Genomic DNA, 18,467 nt, shown 5'->3' with positions numbered 1-18,467 from the left:
CCTGGTCAGTGAAGACAGACTGGAAGGAAACCATTGATGGTTGCGAAAGACGGTGGTTTTGCTTTTCCAGAGTCCTGGGACCTAAGGGGAGGATCACGTGAGGTGGGGGGCTGGTCACGTGAGGCTCCAGGCCCCGCCCCAACATGGCGGCCTACCTGCAGTGGCGCCGCTTCGTCTTCTTCGACCGGGAGACGGTGAAGGAGCCGTCGGGGCTGGATGGGGCCGGGGGAAAACCCTTCGCTCTGCCCCCGGGCATCGCGGTCTGCGACTCGGGCCGGGGAAGCCTCGTGTTCGGGGATATCCTGCGCGGGGCCGGGAGCGGGTCCCTGTGGCCGGCGCGGGGCTGCTCCGGCCGGGGAATGCGGCGGCTTCGTGCGCTTGGCTGTGCCCCCCCCCCCCCCCCCCCCCCCGTTAAATATCAAAGTGCCGCTTAAATGCTTTGGTGCTCTTGGGTTGCTGAGCGGAAGTGCGTTTACTGGGGCCTTAGCGAGAAGCAGGCATTAAGGTGGTTGAGTCTGGTGTGGCTGGCGAGTGTTGTTGTTTGTTTTGTAGTTGTGGGTTTCTTTTTGTGTTGTTTTCTTCTTCCAATTGTGTGCCTTAACTGCGATCCCCACATATGGAAGGTCAGATTTGGTTTCTGCCTCGCTCCCTGCAGCTCAGTAGTTTCCAGGCATACAAGCTGCGGGTGACACACCTGTACCAGCTGAAGCAGCACAGCATCTTGGTGTCTGTTGGTGAGGATGAAGAGGGTATTAACCCCCTGGTAAGTCACAAAGAGAGGAAAAATGCATTTGTATTATGCGTCTTTCTTAAGTCTACTGCGATTATTGTGGTTGATCTTTCTCACCTCAAGTAGCTTGCTCGTTCTGGGTGCTGTTACATTTGGTGCCAGGTCTTGGCCTCCTCATACCCCATGTTTCGCTCATGCTGGATCATTGCTCTTTGTAGGTTAAAGTGTGGAACCTGGAGAAAAGAGACAGTGGCAATCCTCTCTGCACACGAATTTTTCCAGCAATACCAGGTAACAAGCCCACAGTTGTATCCTGCCTAACTGTCCACGAGAATCTGAATTTCATGGCTATTGGTAAGTAAAACTGAACTATAATAGCTTAAGAAAAATATTATGGTCCTTACTCAGATGTAGAGAAGATGAACAGGTAGCACAAAAATCAGCATAGAACATCTTGACGGTTTTTCTTCTCATGCAGTTTTTATACATAAATTTAGCCCGAGTCTTTGTAAATTACAGTAATAACTTCAATGCTTAATAGGGAAGCACGTATTTTTAGTTGATGTCATCTTTCCCTGTCTGTCAATAAGGTTACACGTTACTGAACTTAGAACTAAATTTAGCTTGTGTTGTAGTACGGGAGAAAATGTAAGTTTTGTGATACCTAATTTTACGGAGAGATGTTTTTTTTTAGAAGAAAAAAGCCAATTTTCCCTTTTGGTTTTAACCACTCTTTTGTAATATTTCTTGTTTGACTTCTGACAGAATAAGAGCAGTAACATCGTGGGGTGCTTTCAGTGAGCTGGGCCCGTGCTGAAATCAAAAAGCTTTCTGTATGTGTGTTGTGGCCCTCAGCCCCGGAACGAATTGCAGGACTGAGGCTGTTGGCAAGCTGTGAAAACTGCATGTTTTACTCGCTCTTAGGAAATCTCTCTCTAGTCTTTTTACAGCATGTGATAAGTTTCAAATAAGCAAGTGAATTAAAATGGTAGTTACAATTCTGATGCTTAATACGTTGTTGGCGAGCAAGGTGTTGTCACTGACTGGAACTGCCCTAATATGCTGGATAGTATTTCAGATGTGCCGTATGAGTAACAGTTTAGTCTGTCCCCCTCACCAGGTTTTGCAGATGGGAGCGTTGTGCTTACGAAAGGAGACATCACTCGAGACAGGCACAGCAAGACCCAGATCCTCCACGAGGGCAATTATCCAGTTACTGGCCTTGCTTTCCGACAGTCTGGCAAAACAACGCATCTATTCGTGGTGACCACAGAGAATATCCAGGTGGGAAGTTAATTGGAAAAAATGAGACTCTGACTCGTAAATTGCATTTGGCTTCAGAGTCTAGTTCAGAGCGATCCCCAAACCCTCGTGTTTTTGTGTAGTCTTACATGCTTTCAGTTAAGGACTATCCTCACCTGGAGCTGGACACTCACGGCTGTGGATTGCGCTGTTCGTCCCTCAGTGACCCCTCCCAGGATCTCCAGTTCATCGTGGCAGGAAACGAGTGCGTGTACCTTTATCAGCCAGACGAACGTGGGCCCTGCTTTGCCTTCGAGGGACAAAAGCTGATTGTTCACTGGTATCGGGGGTACCTCATCATCGTCTCCAAGGACCGAAAGACTTCTCCAAAGTAGGGCTCCTCGGAACAGAGGAATTCTTTTGGCTCTCGTAGCTTCCTGGTTTCCCTCTTTTTCCTACTTCCTTGCAAAGCTTTGCTCTTAGGAGCCGGTTGCAGCTTTATCAGATGTTGTTAAGATTCATCTGGACCCACGTATTGTTTAAGTTCTGTTCTGAGAGTAGCACAGTTAAGCATGTGAAAAGAGTGGGATTTTTTCCCAGTCCTATGAATTTCTCAGTGTAACACATAGATATGATTCGTGTATAAATATGTGGTGTTTTGCTTCTGGGTCTGCTGAGCTTAATCGTCCAAATGAATCCATTTGTCTTGCTCTCTGGACACCCCTCGTTTGCATAGGTGTTAAGAATTCTGGTTATCCTCTCCTTGTTTTCTGAAACTTTCTTCTGCCCTCCAGGTCAGAGTTTGCTGGGAATGAGGCACAGAATTCAGACAAACAAGTCTTGAACATCTATGACTTGTGCAACAAATTCATCGCATACAGCTCAATCTTCGATGATATAGTGGATGTCTTGGCAGAGTGGGGTTCTCTGTATGTGCTGACCAGAGATGGGAAGATTCACGTCCTGCAGGAGAAGGATACGCAAACCAAACTGGAGGCACGTAAATCAGTTTTGTTATTCATCTCTGCTTTATGTCTGCAGGATTGCACTGGCTCTGCAGACTGGAAAGTTGAACTGTTCAGGTCAGTGAGTTACCTAACCAGTGACCTGATGGTGTTTCAGCATAACCAGTGTTATAACGCATTTGGTATTTAAAAGCCTGAGCACATGTATGTGTACAGCACCAAAAAGAAGAAATAACTTGTTTTCCAGGTGTGTTTGAACTGGTCTTGTAGGGTGGTGCTTCAATTATGCTTCTCTGTCCGTGTATTTAACAGATGCTGTTCAGGAAGAACTTATTTGAAATGGCCATTAACCTGGCCAAGAGCCACCACTTGGACAGCGATGGTTTGTCAGAGATTTTCCGGCAGTACGGCGATCATCTGTATAACAAGGGGAACCACGATGGAGCCATCCAGCAGTATATCCGGTAAGTGGGGGTCCTGCCGAGCTGTGATGGTGTCGTATAGGTAGGAGCTGCAGAGGCCTTGATTTCTGTTTCAGCCCAGGAATAGAAACAAACCCAAACGAAAAAAGGAGGACTTGAAGTGAAAATTCTACCAGTGGGGAGAACCATGTCAGTGAGATCAAAAGTCTCAGGAAAAGTTGGTTAAAAATTGCTCTGTACACCTTAGGATAAAGTTCTCCTCTCTGATCATATTTTAACATGAATAATGATTGCATGTTGGGATGGAGTGGGGCCTGATGTTGTTATAAACAAGGGATCACTCTAGGTGAAATGAGTGGTGTGATTTGACTGTGTATGGCATTTGTCTTGGAAAATGCTCGAACAGCTTTACGTCAATTTTAAAACATCTCGGGTTTTTAAAACTTGGAGCTGCCTGCGTGTGGCTTGTGGAAAACTTCAGGGTAGCTCTCTTTAAAATGCCACAAAGTGTTACGTTCTTGTAGAACTGAAACTTTGGAGCCCCAATTGTCTGGTGAAACTCGGTATTTATTTTGTTGCCAACTTGCACTAAGTGTCAGGATAACTGGCTCAGCTGCTCCTTGTGGGCATGAGTTTCAAGCTGACTTTGAGTTATGTGGCTGAAATAAAGGAAAACACAGCTTTTGTTGCCCCTTTTTTGGGCTTCCCAGGTAGCCATGGTCAGAGCGTCATCCATCTTCTCACCGCTTCCTTTAAAGGCGGGTTGACTGCTTGTGTGCTCTCACCCACCAACATGATTGCAGCCTTTGTAGAGGGTTGGTTGTTTCACCATGTGTGCAGACGAGTGGTCTTACACTGTAACTACTCCTAACTGCTGATGGTAGCCGAGTGGTCCCAAGGCAGTTAGTTCCCGCTGAAGTTACGGCTTCTGTGTGCTGTTAATGTCTCCACTTATTTTGATTTCTGGAGTATAGGGTCTCTTGTAACATGACTCTTCTCCTCCCAGGACTATAGGGAAGCTGGAGCCATCTTACGTTATTCGGAAGTTCCTGGATGCTCAGCGTATCCACAACCTCACTGCTTATCTGCAGACGCTCCACCTGCAGTCCCTGGCCAATGCGGACCACACCACGCTTCTACTGAACTGCTACACCAAACTCAAAGACAGCTCCAAGCTGGAGGAGTTCATTAAGGTATTGGGGGAAGGTGAAATCGTGCAAAGCTGTTACGTCGTCATAAGGATTAAAAAGGGGTAGTGGTGACATTGTAAATTGGCTCCTGTGGGGGTGCTGTTGGGAGAGAGGACGGATTTGTCCCTCGGTACCCCTGTGTTGGCTCCGTTATTTCCAAGCTCTCGGTTGCGTTCTCTGTTTGGCCAGTTTGCCGTCTGAGTCTGGAGCGTGCTGACGTTTGCCAGTGTGACTGGCAAGCTCACGAGAGGCAATTAGACTCTTTCCTTTCTGCACATGTGATCTTCCCCTGGCACGAGAGGTGCTAAGTGATCCCTGCTCTGCCTTTCCTCCTCTTATAATACATACACGACTGCTGCTTGTGGACTGTGGGAATGTTGCGGAGGGACCATCTTTCTGCATTGGTTTTTGCAGACGAGTGAGAGCGAGGTCCGCTTCGATGTGGAAACGGCAATCAAGGTGCTTCGTCAGGCGGGTTACTACTCTCACGCTGTGTACCTGGCAGAGAAGCACGTGCATCATGAATGGTACCTCAAAATCCAGCTAGAGGACATCAAGGTGAGGTGACATTGCTCCCATGTTCTTTTTGGGAAGGAGACCACTTCTGTCGCCTCCTCTTCAGTGAGAATGCCATTTCACTGACCTCTTGCCTGCAGCTGGTGCGCTGGCAAGACTGCCGAGGCAGCAGTAACACCACCTGCTGCTGCTCGCGTGTCGGCTTTCCGCTTCTGGCTTGCGCGGTAGACTAGGGGTGGAAGTCAGAGGGTCTTATTTGTTCTGTTTCAGATGTGGCTTTTTACAGTGCCCTCTTGGAGGAGGGAGGGTTGTTAGTGAGAGACTGATCTAAATTGCGCTCTTAGCCCTGGGCCACAGCCGCTCTTCCTCCCTGAGGAGGAAAGCAAGCAGATATAGTGAAATAGGCGATACTGGAGAGTGAATGGTGTTCATGGCATACTTGCAGTGTGTCTTCAATGCTTTCTGTCCTAACCTCAAAGCGGAGAGCAGAGGCCGATGTCATGTGGTTATTTTGCTGGCTGCCTCCACAGAACTACCAAGAAGCTTTGCGCTACATTGGAAAACTGCCTTTTGATCAGGCAGAGAGCAACATGAAGCGGTATGGTAAAATCCTGATGCACCATGTCCCTAAGGAGACCACGGAGTTGCTGAAGATCCTTTGCACTGATTACCAGCCATCAGGGGACAGTGAAGGGATGCTGGAAGGAAAAAAGGTACAGTGTGTGCTGGCTGAGTGTTGTTGCTGTTGAGTAGTAACTTTGCAGCTCCTGTGCACCTTGTGGTGCAGGCCTGATGTTTTGGGTGTAATGAGAAGCCCTGTTCTGGTGCACTGGTAGCCCCAGAGAGAGACTGCTATTGCCGGGACCTGATTCCTGCTGAAATTGCCATCCCGTACTGTGCTGTGTCTGTCACGTCACAGACTCTGGGAGTGAGCGTCTGTGCGGCAGGGAAGAAGCACCAGTCTGTCTGAGGCTTGACTTTTTCTGGCTGTGTTACAGGCTAATTCAGAGGAGTTCATTCCAGTCTTTGCAAACAACTCCCGAGAACTGAAGGCTTTTCTGGAGCACATGACTGAGGTGCAGGCTGACTCTCCACAGGGCGTCTATGACACTTTACTGGAACTTCGACTCCAGAACTGGGCACATGAACAAGATGAGCAGGTTTGAGCTCCACCGGCTTTGTATTTTGAGCGGGAGATATGGTGTCTTTGAATCCTGTTTGCATTCCTACCAACCTGTTGCCTTTCCAGATGACCACTGATAACACGAGGCAATATACATACACTGTGCTGGGCAAATGGCACAGAAATGGGAAGGCAGTCTGCTAGCTGGGAAAATAATCCTTTCAGCGAGGCTGAGCTTGTTGTGTATGAATCTCATTTAAGAACAGATTCCAGACAATACAACCTCTGTGGGCAGATGCCTCTCCCACAAAAGTAGCTTTATTTGCTTGCCTGGAACTCGGAGGATGCTGGCTATTTGGGTGAAAGAAGTCACAATTTTTGTGTGTGTTTGTTTTTCTGTTTGCCTAAAAGGGATAGAGGGCATACAGCAAAAACTGTCCACTTTGAAAGAGCTGCAAATTGTTGTTGGGTCTTGGTTCAAAATGTCCTGTGTGTGTGTGTTGCTGTTCCCAACCTCTCCCCCTTCTCTGTAGATCAAGGAGAAGCTGCACAACGAAGCCCTCACCCTCCTGAAGAGTGGAAGGTTCAAAACAGTCTTTGATAAGGCCTTGGTCTTATGTCAGATGCACAATTTCAAGGATGGTGTCCTCTACCTCTATGAGCAGGGCAAACTGTGAGTGTTGCATGTCTGTAGAGTCCTGTTCCCCCTCCACTGCAGGGATTTCTGAGCCATAAATGTCCCTCCCTTACAGCGGCAACGACCTCTTTAGTATCTTGAGACAGAAGCTGTAGATCATTGCTCAGATGAAAATATCTCGTTAGAGCAACAGAGCAGTTATGTAGAGAGCGAATGACACCTGTTTTGGCTTCTGTATGAATGTCTGGGGATTGCATGGCGGGGCAAAAACCTGAGGTCCCTGTACAACTCAAGAGATGGATTGTTGCAGCTGATGTGTCTCTTTTGCCCACAGTTTCCAACAGATCATGCACTACCACATGCAGAATGAGCAGTACAAGAAGGTGATTGAGGTGTGTGAGTTGTATGGAGACCAAGAGGCTTGTCTCTGGGAACAGGCGCTTGGCTACTTTGCACGGAAGGAGGAGGACTGCAAAGAGTATATTGCTGCGGTGCTGAAACACATCGAGAACAAGAATCTCATGCCTCCGCTGCTTGGTAATAATGTGTGGCACCCCAGCCCTCCCCCAAAGCTGATTTATAGCACGCTCTGTAGATTAGAAATTTGAGAGAAGTATCAGCCAAGTTGGAGCCCACCATTTGAAGTAATAACCTGCGCTCTAGGGAAAAGCGATGCCAGTCACAAAGATCTGAGGCATCAGCCGTAGAGATGTCTGTGGGTGATTTCTGTTTTGTCAGTGTGGGGGGGTGAAGGGCTTTGCCTTGCTGGAAAAGTTGAAATGGAATCCAGTCTGCTAGATCCTTGCTTTGCTCCTTTGGGTCTGAGCTGGCCAAACATGCTCCCAGTCACCCTTTTCAGGAAGACGTCAGGCTGAAACTGAGTCTTTAAATGAACCCTTGATTCTGTAAGAATGCTGACTGCCTTTACCTGAAGCTGGCAAAGCAGTCTGGTCAGGGTAGGGCTGATGTAGCTGCTGGTTTTTTGCTTGTGTTTAAACTAATATCTTGCTTCGTCTCAGTTGTGCAGACACTGGCTCATAACTCCACAGCCACACTATCTGTGATTAAGGATTATCTTGTCAACAAGCTGCAGAAGCAGAGCCGCCAGATAGAGCAGGATGAGCAGAGAATTCAAAAATACCGAGAAGAAACGACGAGGATCCGCAAGGAGATCGAAGAGCTAAAGGCAAGGTGTGGGGCTGTGTGATCTCTTGTCTTATGTAGGACAGAACTACTGGTTTATTTTATTAAGGAAAAATATACTTTTTCTTTCTTGCCTCCTCTCACTCTCTCAGTCCCAAGATCTTTCAGAAGACCAAGTGTAGCATTTGCACCAGTGCCCTAGAGCTGCCGTCGGTCCACTTTCTGTGCGGTCATTCCTTCCACCAGCATTGCTTCGAAAGCTACTCCGAGAGCGACTCAGAGTGTCCCACTTGCATGCCAGAAAATCGCAAAGTGATGGACATGATTCGAGCCCAGGAACAGAAGAGAGATCTGCATGACCAGTTTCAGCATCAGGTAGGGGTAATGTTGCCTGTCGTACCAAGTTTAAACATACGGCGTTTAGGTTCTTTTTTGAACTGCCGCTGTGTCTCTGGCAAAGAGGGTGGAAGCACAAGGGGTGAAAGGAGCGGGGCTGGAGGCTCTTGCTGACGCTGCTGCTTTGTGTCTGGCAGCTCAAATGTTCCAATGACGGCTTCTCTGTCGTCGCCGACTACTTTGGCCGCGGCGTCTTCAACAAGCTCACGCTCATCACAGACCTGCCCGTGGGGAAGGCGGCTGCCACCATCGAGGCTGGGCTGCAGCGGGAGCTGCTCACCCACACCAAGCGGAGCACCTGACCCGGGCCGTGGCACCACCCCGCGTGTCCTCGGGAGACCTGTGCGCGGCCTTTGCGCTTGTCCCTTGTCCCTGTCCCGTGTCCCCAATAAAGCGGGCTGGCTGGGAGCGCGTTGAGTGCGGGCAGGGGCGGGGCCTCGGGCGGGCAGGGGCGGGGCCTCGGGGAGCGCGCGGACTTTCGCAGCGCCGACGACGCCACAGGCTAGCGGTGGTCACGCGGGCAGGCGGACGTGACGTGTGGAGGCGGTGCCGAGGGGCACAGCGGCAGCGCTGCGGGGGTCATGGCGGAGCTGGGTGGGGGCGAAGCGCCGCCGGTGCCGGGGCGGCCGCTGGCCCGGGTGTTGCCGCAGGGCGAGAACGGCGTGGGCGGCGGAGCGGTCCGCGTGGGCACCCGGCGGAGCCAGGTAGGCAGCGGGGGTGTCCCGTCCTTGGCACCCGCGGTCCATAGAGTCCCGGTCCCCGTCTGGAGACTCACAGGGTAAGGTCGGAGCATTCTGTGGTGCCCGGGCGACAGGCAGTTCTGTTAATAAGTTGGGTCACCTCTGTGTGGTGAACGGAGAGTGCAGGTGCCCTTCCGGGACAACAGGGATCTTGCTGCGGACTTGTGGACTTGCGGGACTTTACGGCTCTTCCAGGGAGGCGGGAAAAACCCCACAAAAAAACCTGGAAGGACTGATGGTCTCAGCCCGCACGAAGGACGGGGAGCGGATGTGTCCAGAGATACAGCGGGTATCTCCTGCCAGCGGGCTGCAGCAGGGAGGAGCGGGCTGGCAAAGGCAGATAAACGTCCGTCAGGCCTTTGTTCTGAGATAATCTTATTCGTTCTGGGGAGGGATCTGTACTTGCAAGAAGGCAATTCGCATAGATACCAGGGCAAGGGACGTAGCCGTGCATGCCTGCTTCCACGTTTCCAACCTGAGGCTCTCGTGGCAGTGTGCAAAGGGAAACCGCTGCTTATGTTCCTTTCAGCTGTAGGGAAACAACAGTCGTGTGAACGAAGTTAATTGCCCCAGGCCACACAGCTCATCAGTGGGAACAAAGCTGAAACTCAGCTGGTGTTGCTCGAGGCTGCTGCTGTTTGTGTGCGTGGAATGATCCTCTGATAGTGTAATTTTGTTTTTATTTTGCTTGCTTCTGCTGTTCTTATGCAAGGAAATGTTCTTCCTGCACTTTACTGCTTTAAGATCCGTTGCTTGTTGTGTGTGCAGACCTAAGCTGTTGCTTTTTTTTTTTTTTTTAAAAATCCATAGAACCTCTAAATAGAGCTCTGATCTTAACAGCGGATAAGTAACTCATTTGCCAGCAACTATAGATTTTTCAGTGATGCAGTGAGATCCTCCTGGCTTCTCCCAAAACGTGCAGTATTGGTAAAATTCACACTCTTAGAAAAAGAGAGTACCCAGTGTGTGATGTGACTTGTTCTTTCATCACTGAGAAACAGAAGGGTGATGGTTATGTTTGCTTTCCACCTGCTTGCTGATGAGCAGGCATCTTTCAGCAGTCGCATTCCACAGGGATGAAACCAAGCAGCCCAAAGTTAGGTGGGTAAACACTGTGAATAAGGGTGCCGAGATGGTGTAGAGAAATGGAATTTCTGATGGGGGGACAGCTAATGACCATAATAACACAGCTGGCCACAGAGTCTATGAATCCTCACATATAGGCTGCTGTTCCGGTTGCTCTTCCTAACTTGATAAATTATTTGCTTTACTGTGTCAGTGCTTTGGTCACAACAGCGCTGGACACGGGGTGACGTCATTCTGCCACTTAGTAGGTGCAATAAGTTCCTCAGTGAAATGCTCTAGTCGTGATGCGAGCCAACGTGGTTCAAGGAGCGATTTTACCTGGGGCTACTTACTTCTAATGCTTTTGATTTAGAGAACATAGTGCCTGACTGTCGAAGAACAGCAAGTCCTCCCTCGCTACCGTATGGATTATGTGCTTTTTGTTTAAAGCTTTGCTTTCTGCTTTGTTGCAGCTGGCCCGGATTCAGACCGACAGCGTGGTCGAGATGCTCCGTGAGCTGTATCCTGACATCCACTTTGAGATCGGTGAGTTGTTTGGATGCTGCCCCGGGGTAGACGGCAGCAGGGGCTTATCTCTGTGTGCAAGAGTTGCGTGTAGAGTGCTGTCGCGAGGAGGAGGATTCGACCCCTGCTAATCTAAGAGTGCCATCTGAATTCAGTTAGGTCGTGCGGCTGAGCAACTGCTGCTGCTTTCTTTAAGGGAAAGATGGATTTTGTGAGCTGGTGATTGAAGCTCTGAGCGTGTCATGCAAATGGTGTTATTTCACTCCATTTGAGAACCTGGTCTCACTCTGGCCATGCCTCACTGTGCATTAGGGACATTTTTCTGTGTGGGGCTTGAGGCATTCAGTGGGAATAAGGGGATCCCAGCCTTACACTGAAGGGAACTGCTGAGTAGCTGTTTACCAGCACTCCAGAGAAAGACCGTGGCAATATCCGTTCGGTCAACTCTTCCCAACACCTGCCCTGTTTCTCCTTGCTCTGTTTTTGAGGACAGTGAAGGAAGTCACAGCTTCCCTTATCTTGAGCGCAAGGTATTTCTAGAAATGAGCTGCTCTTACGTTTATCTGGAGTCTGCATTCATGCAGTAGCATGTGACCCTGCGCTGCTTGTCACGTTACATAGATATTTCCAGTCTAGGCCCAGGTGCTCTGACCCAGCCTCACGTTTTACCTGTGTTCTCTCTCTGAGCAGTTGCCATGTCAACGACCGGAGACAAGATTTTGGATACAGCCCTTTCCAAGGTAAAGGATCTCTTCCTCTACGCAGGAAGTAATCCTGTTTGATGATGTATTTGCAGATGTTTCTTTTGTGATTCATATTCCTCCGTTTACGTGTAGATCGGGGAGAAGAGCCTCTTCACCAAAGAGCTGGAAAATGCACTTGAAAGAAATGAGTAAGAGCTCATGGTTTTCTCTTCCTCTTCTGGCATTCCTGGTGCTCTTTGGACATTTTTGGCATGCTGTATACGTGGTTTCCTTCTGGTCTGGTACCTCTCTGGCTAAGAAAGAAATCCTTTGATAAGTCATTGTCCTTTTCTTCTTTCTCTTCTGTCTTTACCCTGGGTTTAGGCCACGTATTGTGGAGTTGTTGTGTAGCTTGGTCTGACCCAGTTGGTTTTCGTTTGTGTGTTTGGTTCTCCCCCTCTCGCCCCCCGTGATTGATGTGTTACATGCACGTCAGAGAGGATACAATGGAATCCAATTCCTGTTTAGAACTATGTTCTTTTAAAACTACTTCGTGTGGTGGCATTAACATATTGCATAACTTTAGCGTTAACATTTATTAGTTCATGTATTTGCATGCTAAACACGCAGGATAATTGGGCAGGTTGTGCTGCTTTCTGGGTAACTTCCTTCTACAGAGAAACTCTGTTCAGGCTCTTTCTGGAGCAGCCTTTTTTGCGTGTTTTTTTGTTTGTTTGTTTGTTTGTTTGTTTTCCAATATCACGACGAGGGTTTCACTGGTGCTTGTGCCTTAGTTAAAGTAGGTTTAAAACCAAACACATTCTTCTGCAGGCCTCTGGTAGGTACCATGGGAGTTCAGCCATCTGTTCAGTGATTACTGTCTTCTGATTTTTAGAGTTGACCTTGTGGTTCACTCTTTGAAGGACCTGCCCACTTCTCTTCCTCCTGGCTTTACCATCGGCGCTGTCTGCAAGTAAGTGTGGATGTGAGGCTTGGTTCTTTCCTTGTACAGTGTTGGTAATGGTAGGAAAGCAGAGACAGCTTAGGTCTTTTTCCGTGTTCAGAGCTTGACCACCCTCTGATTAATCTCTGAAAAAGTGGAAACGTCAGGGCTGCCTTAGTGTTCCATTGCCAGCGAGTTTGCTGGAAATTCTTGCTTTTACAATGATGAGGGGGTATTTTGGAGCCAGAGACTGCTCCTCTGGGGACCAATAGCAGAACCGTTACGCCTAACAGCCTTCTGTTAAATGATGTGTCAGCCATTCTGCACTTGTGCTGTTTTGCAGAAGGGAAAACCCACTCGATGCTGTTGTGTTTCATCCCAAAAACTGCGGGAAAACACTGCACCTCCTTCCTGAAAAGAGGTGAGTGGGGAGAGCAAGGGGCAGACAGGTATGATGAAGATGGAAGGGAGGAGTTTGTTGGTACTGCCCAGCAGCGAGTCAGTGAGCTCATTGCTTTAGCCTGTTGTGGTTTTACACTGTCATCCATTAGTTCTCCATAGACACTACACCGAACCCACCTGCTGAAAAGAGCAGCGTTGTCTCAAGGGAGTGCCGCACACCGGGTGAGGCTGGATCTCCAGAGCCACACTTGAGTTGCAATGTTTTCTCAAATTAGACCCTTTCTTATAGTCTCCAGAGTGAAGTTGTTCTCCTTTGTATTGAGCTTACTGCAGAAGAATGCACACAAAAGCCTGCAGCCTTCAGCCAGGCTTTATGCTAAACTTCAGAGTGGTTTTCTTTCTTCTAAGGAGACATAAATCATTGGCAGCTTCTTGGATCTTCAAACTCAATTAAAAACAAAACAAAACACAACAAAACAACCAAACACAAACAAAGCAAACAACAGTCATAATTTGTTTCCTTGAAAGTTCTGACATCTGGCTGGAGGTAAGTGTAGGAGTATTCTGGATTTAATTGGTTTTATTTTCCCCACAGTGTGATCGGAACCAGTTCACTTCGGCGAGCAGCCCAGCTCAAAAAGAAGTTCCCTCAGTTAGAATTCAGGGATATTGTATCCTTTCCCCACAAAGCGTGGGAGCTGCATAAAGCTGCAAACAGGAAAATATAGCTTAAACAAGTTTAAAAAAAAAAGTTATTGCGAAATCTGGAGTCAAGGCTGACTTAGACCACCTGACCTACAGGAAAAAAATGCTTCCTTGAAGGCTGCCCTCTGCTAACCTGCTCTGAGAGGGGTGTATAAACATACCATAGCCTTAATCTAGCTGAGGTTCAGGATACACATGAATTTTACGTTAAGGTTCAAAAAACTGCTCGACAAGTGCCCATCACGTGTTTGTCACAGTGATGTGGCCAAATGCCGATTGGTTCCCAGTACCCTGGATGCAATTTGGGCCACTAGTTCCTGAGTGGGCTGTGGACCTAGTGCTAAAAGGCACCACGAGGTAACCTAGTTCTCTGCTATGCCAAAGGAGTTGGTGTTGGGTGTTAATAACGTACTTGAATGACATGCCTATCTTACGAGAGTCGGTGCTTGAGTTAATGTTCCATAATGCTTGGCAAAATTCTATTAAAGGAAACTATTGTCTGCATTTAACACTTCTTTCAGGATGGTACTCTGACTGGTTCTCAGTTGGAATCTGTTGGATTCTGTACATCTGGTAAACACTCATGCGAACTTTAAGTGGTTATAGAACTGTTTGGCTGCTGTTTCTTTGCTTGCTTAATCACTTCTACAGAGAGGGAACTTAAACACCCGCTTAAAGAAGCTAGATGAGAAGGAAGACTTCAGTGCCATCATCCTGGCTGCTGCGGGGCTGAAGAGGATGGGCTGGGAGAATCGCATTGGCCAGGTGAGGAGCAGCAAAGCAGAAAATACCATTCTTTGCCAAACCATCAACTGGTTGCCTTTCAGACCTTGCGGTTTTTCTGTCAAAGATGAGCATACAGTCTGCCGAATCCAGTGCAGATTTTTCTGAGTAGCTAATTCACAAAGTGTTCCAGTCCAGGTGAGGGACAGTGCATGATCTCCCTCTAGGGTGGAAACATTGAAGTATGGGAAGGGGGAGGTGGTATTTCTTTGATCAGGCACAAAATGAATTGATGTTAGAGGTGAGCATAGAATTGGGTTCTCACTTCCTCTCTTCTGAACAGTTCAACCTAAGTTAACTCTGATTTTACTTCTCGCAGCTCCTAAGCCCTGAGGATTGTCTGTATGCTGTTGGGCAGGTACGTTACAACTTTATGTCTTAAGCCTACTGCATATTGAAAGCCAGGAGTAGCATAGTGTGTCAGGGTAGTTAATAGTGCCAAACACTGCTGGTGTGTTGATTGCCAAAGAACTACCGTATCAATCTCTTTCATTGCCAGTTTGGGGTGTGTTTTTCTATATATGCACTCATAACTGAGACAGGTTCTAAGAGTGCTTTGAGGTGACATCATGATCGTGAACTCTTGGCTGAAGTGAGTTCTGATCTTCTCTTTACAGCAGCTACTGTAGGATGTCTCTGCAACTAGTGGATTGTTTGGTAATTCATTTCTGTAAACGTCACTCCTGTAGTGAAATGCACCCAGCCTCTGAGTTGTGTTTCATGACCAATGCTGAGTGCACACAAAGATGGATGAGGTTAAGGAATTGTTATGATTATTATGTTGTGTGTTTCTCTTTATTCTTCTAGGGTGCCTTAGCAGTGGAAGTTCGTGCCAAAGACCAAGAAATACTGAATATGGTCTCTGCCCTGCATGACGCAGACACCGTGTTATGCTGCATCGCTGAGAGAGCCTTTATGAAGCGTTTGGTAGGTGTGGCATCCTCTCTCTTCTGCCTGCAGCAGCAAATACTGCTCTGCTACTGGACCTGACGCCATAGTGTGGGAAATCTGTTATGCTTTCCTAAAACTGCGAAGTAGATACTACTTCTGAACTGAGAAGGGCCTGAAGAGCAATAGGCGGTGTTGTAATGATGCAGCCAGAACCTTTCAGAGGCCTTTGCTTTGAATGTGTTGGGGCAGAGCCTCAGTGTTACCTTTCTCTTTTAGGAAGGTGGATGTAGCGTCCCTGTTGCTGTCAACAGCACGCTGAGCGATGGCCAGGTGAGGAGTGCTTTGTATTTGTCTGGGATTATCTCTGGAAACCTCTTCCAGTGTGTGCGTGTTCCCTGATCCTTTGCTGAAGGTAACTCTGGCAGATACTTTCACTAGCTAATTAGGGTGGATGGGCTCCTGACTCGAGCCTCCGGGTTTGTGTCCACGAGCGTGAGAATGGGTCTGGCTGCTGAAGCTCAGTTGTCTAGAAAATGCCCTGATAGTAAGTACCAGATTTCTGCCTCCTCTTTAAAGCCAGTGTTGCCCTGAGATTCAAAAGTCTCACTTCTGACCCCAGACAATCAGTATTTTTACACCACGGCCTGTGATTAAGGAGGTGGGAAGCTAGAACAAAGTTCATCTTTTTTCTTAGGAAGTTGCACCTTCCCTAACAGGCGTTACTTTTCTTATAGTTGTATTATACAGCTATTGCTGATCCTACTGTGCTACAAAAGCCTTCCTGCCTAGACTTAACTTTGTTATGTCATGTATTATTGTTTGTTTGATGTGGTATTAATCCCTTCTGTATGTCTTTCCAAGTTGTATTTGACAGGAGCGGTCTACAGTTTGGACGGATCGGACAGCCTGAAGGACACTATGCAAACCAGTGTTAATTATCCCCAACAGGTATGTGAACCACCATGGGTTCAAAACCTGAACCCAAAGGACAAAACCAGACCCCTTGAAATCTGTTACTTTTGGTCTGGTTCCTTGGAAGCTGTAGCAGCACACTGTTCTTGTTCTCGAGGCTCTACAGACCACAGATTTTACCCCATCTTGCATGTGGCTTCAACTATTCATTGCCCATGCCTTCCCGCTGCCTTACATTGAAGTGTTTACATTTGCAGAATGAAGATGGACCAAACGATGACGTGCAGCATGTTGGCATCACGGCCAAGAATGTCCCTGGTCAGGCCCTGCAAGCTGCAGAGAACCTTGGTGTGGAACTAGCTAGTTTGCTTCTGAGCAAGGGAGCGAAGCACATCCTTAGCGTGGCAAGGCAGCTCAACGATGCCTGCTAAACCCGTGGTGTAGTTAGCACGATCGCTACAACTCCGACAGCTCTTTGCAGCTACCCCACTATCCTCCTTTGGAGGAAGTGATTTATTTAAACATTCACACCGGTCTTATTGGAAGTTTGGGCACAAAAACTTGAGATACTAAGCTGAATAACTTGAGTGGTTGATGCTGTTCAGGTTTGTCATCCCTCTCTGCATTTCTCTAAATTGCAGTGTCTGTGAAGTTTTTTCAACAATTTTTGTGGCTAGGAAGCTAAAAAGAAATTTAAAAAAATGCAAGTGTTCTATTCCCTGTAGGAGCAAGGCACTCATTAGAGATGATAATCAGAGACTCAACTGTGATGGTACTGAAGTGCTGTACTGTGCTGATGGTACTAAGTAGTCATTAATAGTATTTGGGCCTGTTCACTCATTGGAATGCTGAAGACTATTAGGTGCCCAGTGCCAGGTTCCTTACAGTACAGTAGCACAGATGCCAGGTAAGAAATTGTTTATATTTATCAGATGCAAATTTGTCAGTTGGCCAGTAATAAACTAGGAAGTAACGGGACAGCCAGTTTAATTGTCCTTGTATGCTTGTCTAGGATTGTAATCTGAGACTTTAATCTGTATTAACCAGTCACTGGGGAGGTAAAGCAGCGCAAACTTGGGTTATTGTGCCTTTCTCTGTAATTTATCCCCCTTCCCTTTTACTGTGGCTCCTTGTGCTTGCTACCTGGATGCCATCCTTTGAGTGGGGCTCATGCCTGACAGTGCCTTGTAGAAACACCGAAATGGCGCCTTACTGGGGTCCCATTTTGGAAATGAAGCATGATTTATTCTCTATGCAATGTCCACTGAATGTAACAGACGATAAATACAGTTAAATTATTACGGAGCAGCCCTTCTCTTGACGGTTTTTTTCTGACCGGACTCGAGCAGACCCGTTCCTCACTGGTACGTGAGTTGGCCACCGCCCCGCGGGCGGGGCCCAGCACCGCCTCCGGGACAGAGACGCGCTCCCCTCCCCCCCGCGGATCGCAGCTCTCCCGCTGAGCAATGAGGGTGGCCCTGAAAAGGGCCTTTGTGTGGTGCTGCGGGGCCGGCCGGCCTAGTACTCCTGTGACTGCTGCCCGCTGCCCTTCTTGCCGGCCTTGGTGGGGCCCGCGCCGCCGCCGCTCGTCTTCTTGGGCAGCAGCACGGCCTGGATGTTGGGCAGGACGCCGCCCTGCGCGATGGTGACACCGCCCAGCAGCTTGTTGAGCTCCTCGTCGTTGCGCACCGCCAGCTGCAGGTGACGGGGGATGATGCGCGTCTTCTTGTTGTCGCGCGCCGCGTTGCCCGCCAGCTCCAGGATCTCGGCCGTCAGGTACTCCAGCACGGCGGCCAGGTAGACGGGCGCGCCGGCCCCCACCCGCTCCGCGTAGTGCCCGCGCCGCAGCAGCCGGTGGACGCGCCCGACCGGGAACTGCAGCCCAGCCCGGGACGAGCGAGACTTGGCCTTCGCTCGGGCCTTACCGCCGCTCTTGCCACGGCCAGACATGGCGCCTCGGTTCGCTGCCTGCACCACCCGCTCCCTTATCGAGCTCTGCGGCGAAATGAGGTAGGATCCTCCGCACCCAGCCCTTTTATAACCTTCCGCAAAGTAGGGCTCCGCTCATTGGACAGCGCCTCTACGCCTCGCTATTGGTGCACCTGACAGAAGAAACTTTCTGCTGATTGGTCGTCTCTGCGACACCACGGCGCTTGCCCCGAGTCTATTGGCGACGGAGACCGACCAATAAGAAGGTAAGGCGCGAAATTCATACTTCGCCGAGCGTGTTGGTGCGGGGGTGAGCGTCTCGGGGGGCGGGCGGGCGTGCGGTGGCTGCGGACGGGCTGCGTTCTGCCGCAGTGAGCCTGTGACAGTAACTGCGCTCAGGAGGAGCCAAAGCACCCCCTGCGCGAGCGCTGGCGTGCCTGACAGAGCAGTTCTGTGTCACCCCTCGGTTATGTGCGGAGGGAGGGGCTCTGCTCCAGAAATGATCAGCCCCTGGCAGGGCAGAAG

The 18,467-nt window shown here is 48.9% G+C and overlaps 3 protein-coding genes across 3 annotated transcripts; 2 read left to right on the top strand and 1 right to left on the bottom strand.

The window, feature by feature from the left end:
* The first annotated feature begins 114 nt into the window (after positions 1-114).
* On the top strand, positions 115-8,772 carry VPS11 (VPS11 core subunit of CORVET and HOPS complexes). Its single transcript, XM_082070176.1, has 16 exons — positions 115-301; positions 619-763; positions 949-1,084; positions 1,851-2,014; positions 2,116-2,363; positions 2,767-2,968; positions 3,250-3,401; positions 4,366-4,552; positions 4,964-5,107; positions 5,596-5,778; positions 6,064-6,225; positions 6,722-6,861; positions 7,160-7,362; positions 7,845-8,016; positions 8,121-8,343; positions 8,502-8,772. Exons 1-16 carry the CDS (start codon positions 144-146, stop codon positions 8,664-8,666), a joined length of 2,784 nt encoding a protein of 927 aa, XP_081926302.1. The 5' UTR covers positions 115-143; the 3' UTR covers positions 8,667-8,772.
* Positions 8,773-8,876: 104 nt separating this feature from the next.
* Positions 8,877-17,312, top strand: HMBS (hydroxymethylbilane synthase). The gene is made up of 13 exons (XM_082070482.1): positions 8,877-9,068; positions 10,643-10,715; positions 11,385-11,434; positions 11,531-11,586; positions 12,273-12,350; positions 12,664-12,741; positions 13,318-13,393; positions 14,079-14,192; positions 14,530-14,568; positions 15,018-15,137; positions 15,378-15,431; positions 15,963-16,049; positions 16,271-17,312. The coding sequence occupies exons 1-13, from the start codon at positions 8,946-8,948 to the stop codon at positions 16,442-16,444; spliced, it is 1,122 nt and encodes a 373-aa protein (XP_081926608.1). The 5' UTR covers positions 8,877-8,945; the 3' UTR covers positions 16,445-17,312.
* A 136-nt stretch (positions 17,313-17,448) lies between these two features.
* H2AX (H2A.X variant histone) lies at positions 17,449-18,034 on the bottom strand. Its single transcript, XM_082070483.1, has one exon. The coding sequence runs from the start codon at positions 17,961-17,963 to the stop codon at positions 17,532-17,534; it is 432 nt and encodes a 143-aa protein (XP_081926609.1). The 5' UTR covers positions 17,964-18,034; the 3' UTR covers positions 17,449-17,531.
* Positions 18,035-18,467: the final 433 nt, after the last annotated feature.

This window comes from Streptopelia decaocto (genome assembly GCF_964273445.1).
Source record: "Streptopelia decaocto genome assembly, chromosome: 21".
In the NCBI taxonomy this organism is placed as follows: domain Eukaryota; kingdom Metazoa; phylum Chordata; class Aves; order Columbiformes; family Columbidae; genus Streptopelia; species Streptopelia decaocto.
Note: the sequence above shows the minus strand (reverse complement) of the source record. Positions and strands in the feature narration are given on the sequence as shown.

Coding starts and splice junctions, on each gene's coding strand:
- HMBS (XM_082070482.1), top strand. CDS start 8,946: ATGGCGGAGCTGGGTGGGGGCGAAGCGCCGCCGGTGCCGGGGCGGCCG. Junction 9,069..10,642: donor TGGGCACCCGGCGGAGCCAG/GTAGGCAGCGGG, acceptor GCTTTGTTGCAG/CTGGCCCGGATTCAGACCGA. Junction 14,569..15,017: donor GTCTGTATGCTGTTGGGCAG/GTACGTTACAAC, acceptor TTATTCTTCTAG/GGTGCCTTAGCAGTGGAAGT.
- VPS11 (XM_082070176.1), top strand. CDS start 144: ATGGCGGCCTACCTGCAGTGGCGCCGCTTCGTCTTCTTCGACCGGGAG. Junction 1,085..1,850: donor TCTGAATTTCATGGCTATTG/GTAAGTAAAACT, acceptor CCCCCTCACCAG/GTTTTGCAGATGGGAGCGTT. Junction 8,017..8,120: donor ATCGAAGAGCTAAAGGCAAG/GTGTGGGGCTGT, acceptor TCACTCTCTCAG/TCCCAAGATCTTTCAGAAGA.
- H2AX (XM_082070483.1), bottom strand. CDS start 17,963: ATGTCTGGCCGTGGCAAGAGCGGCGGTAAGGCCCGAGCGAAGGCCAAG.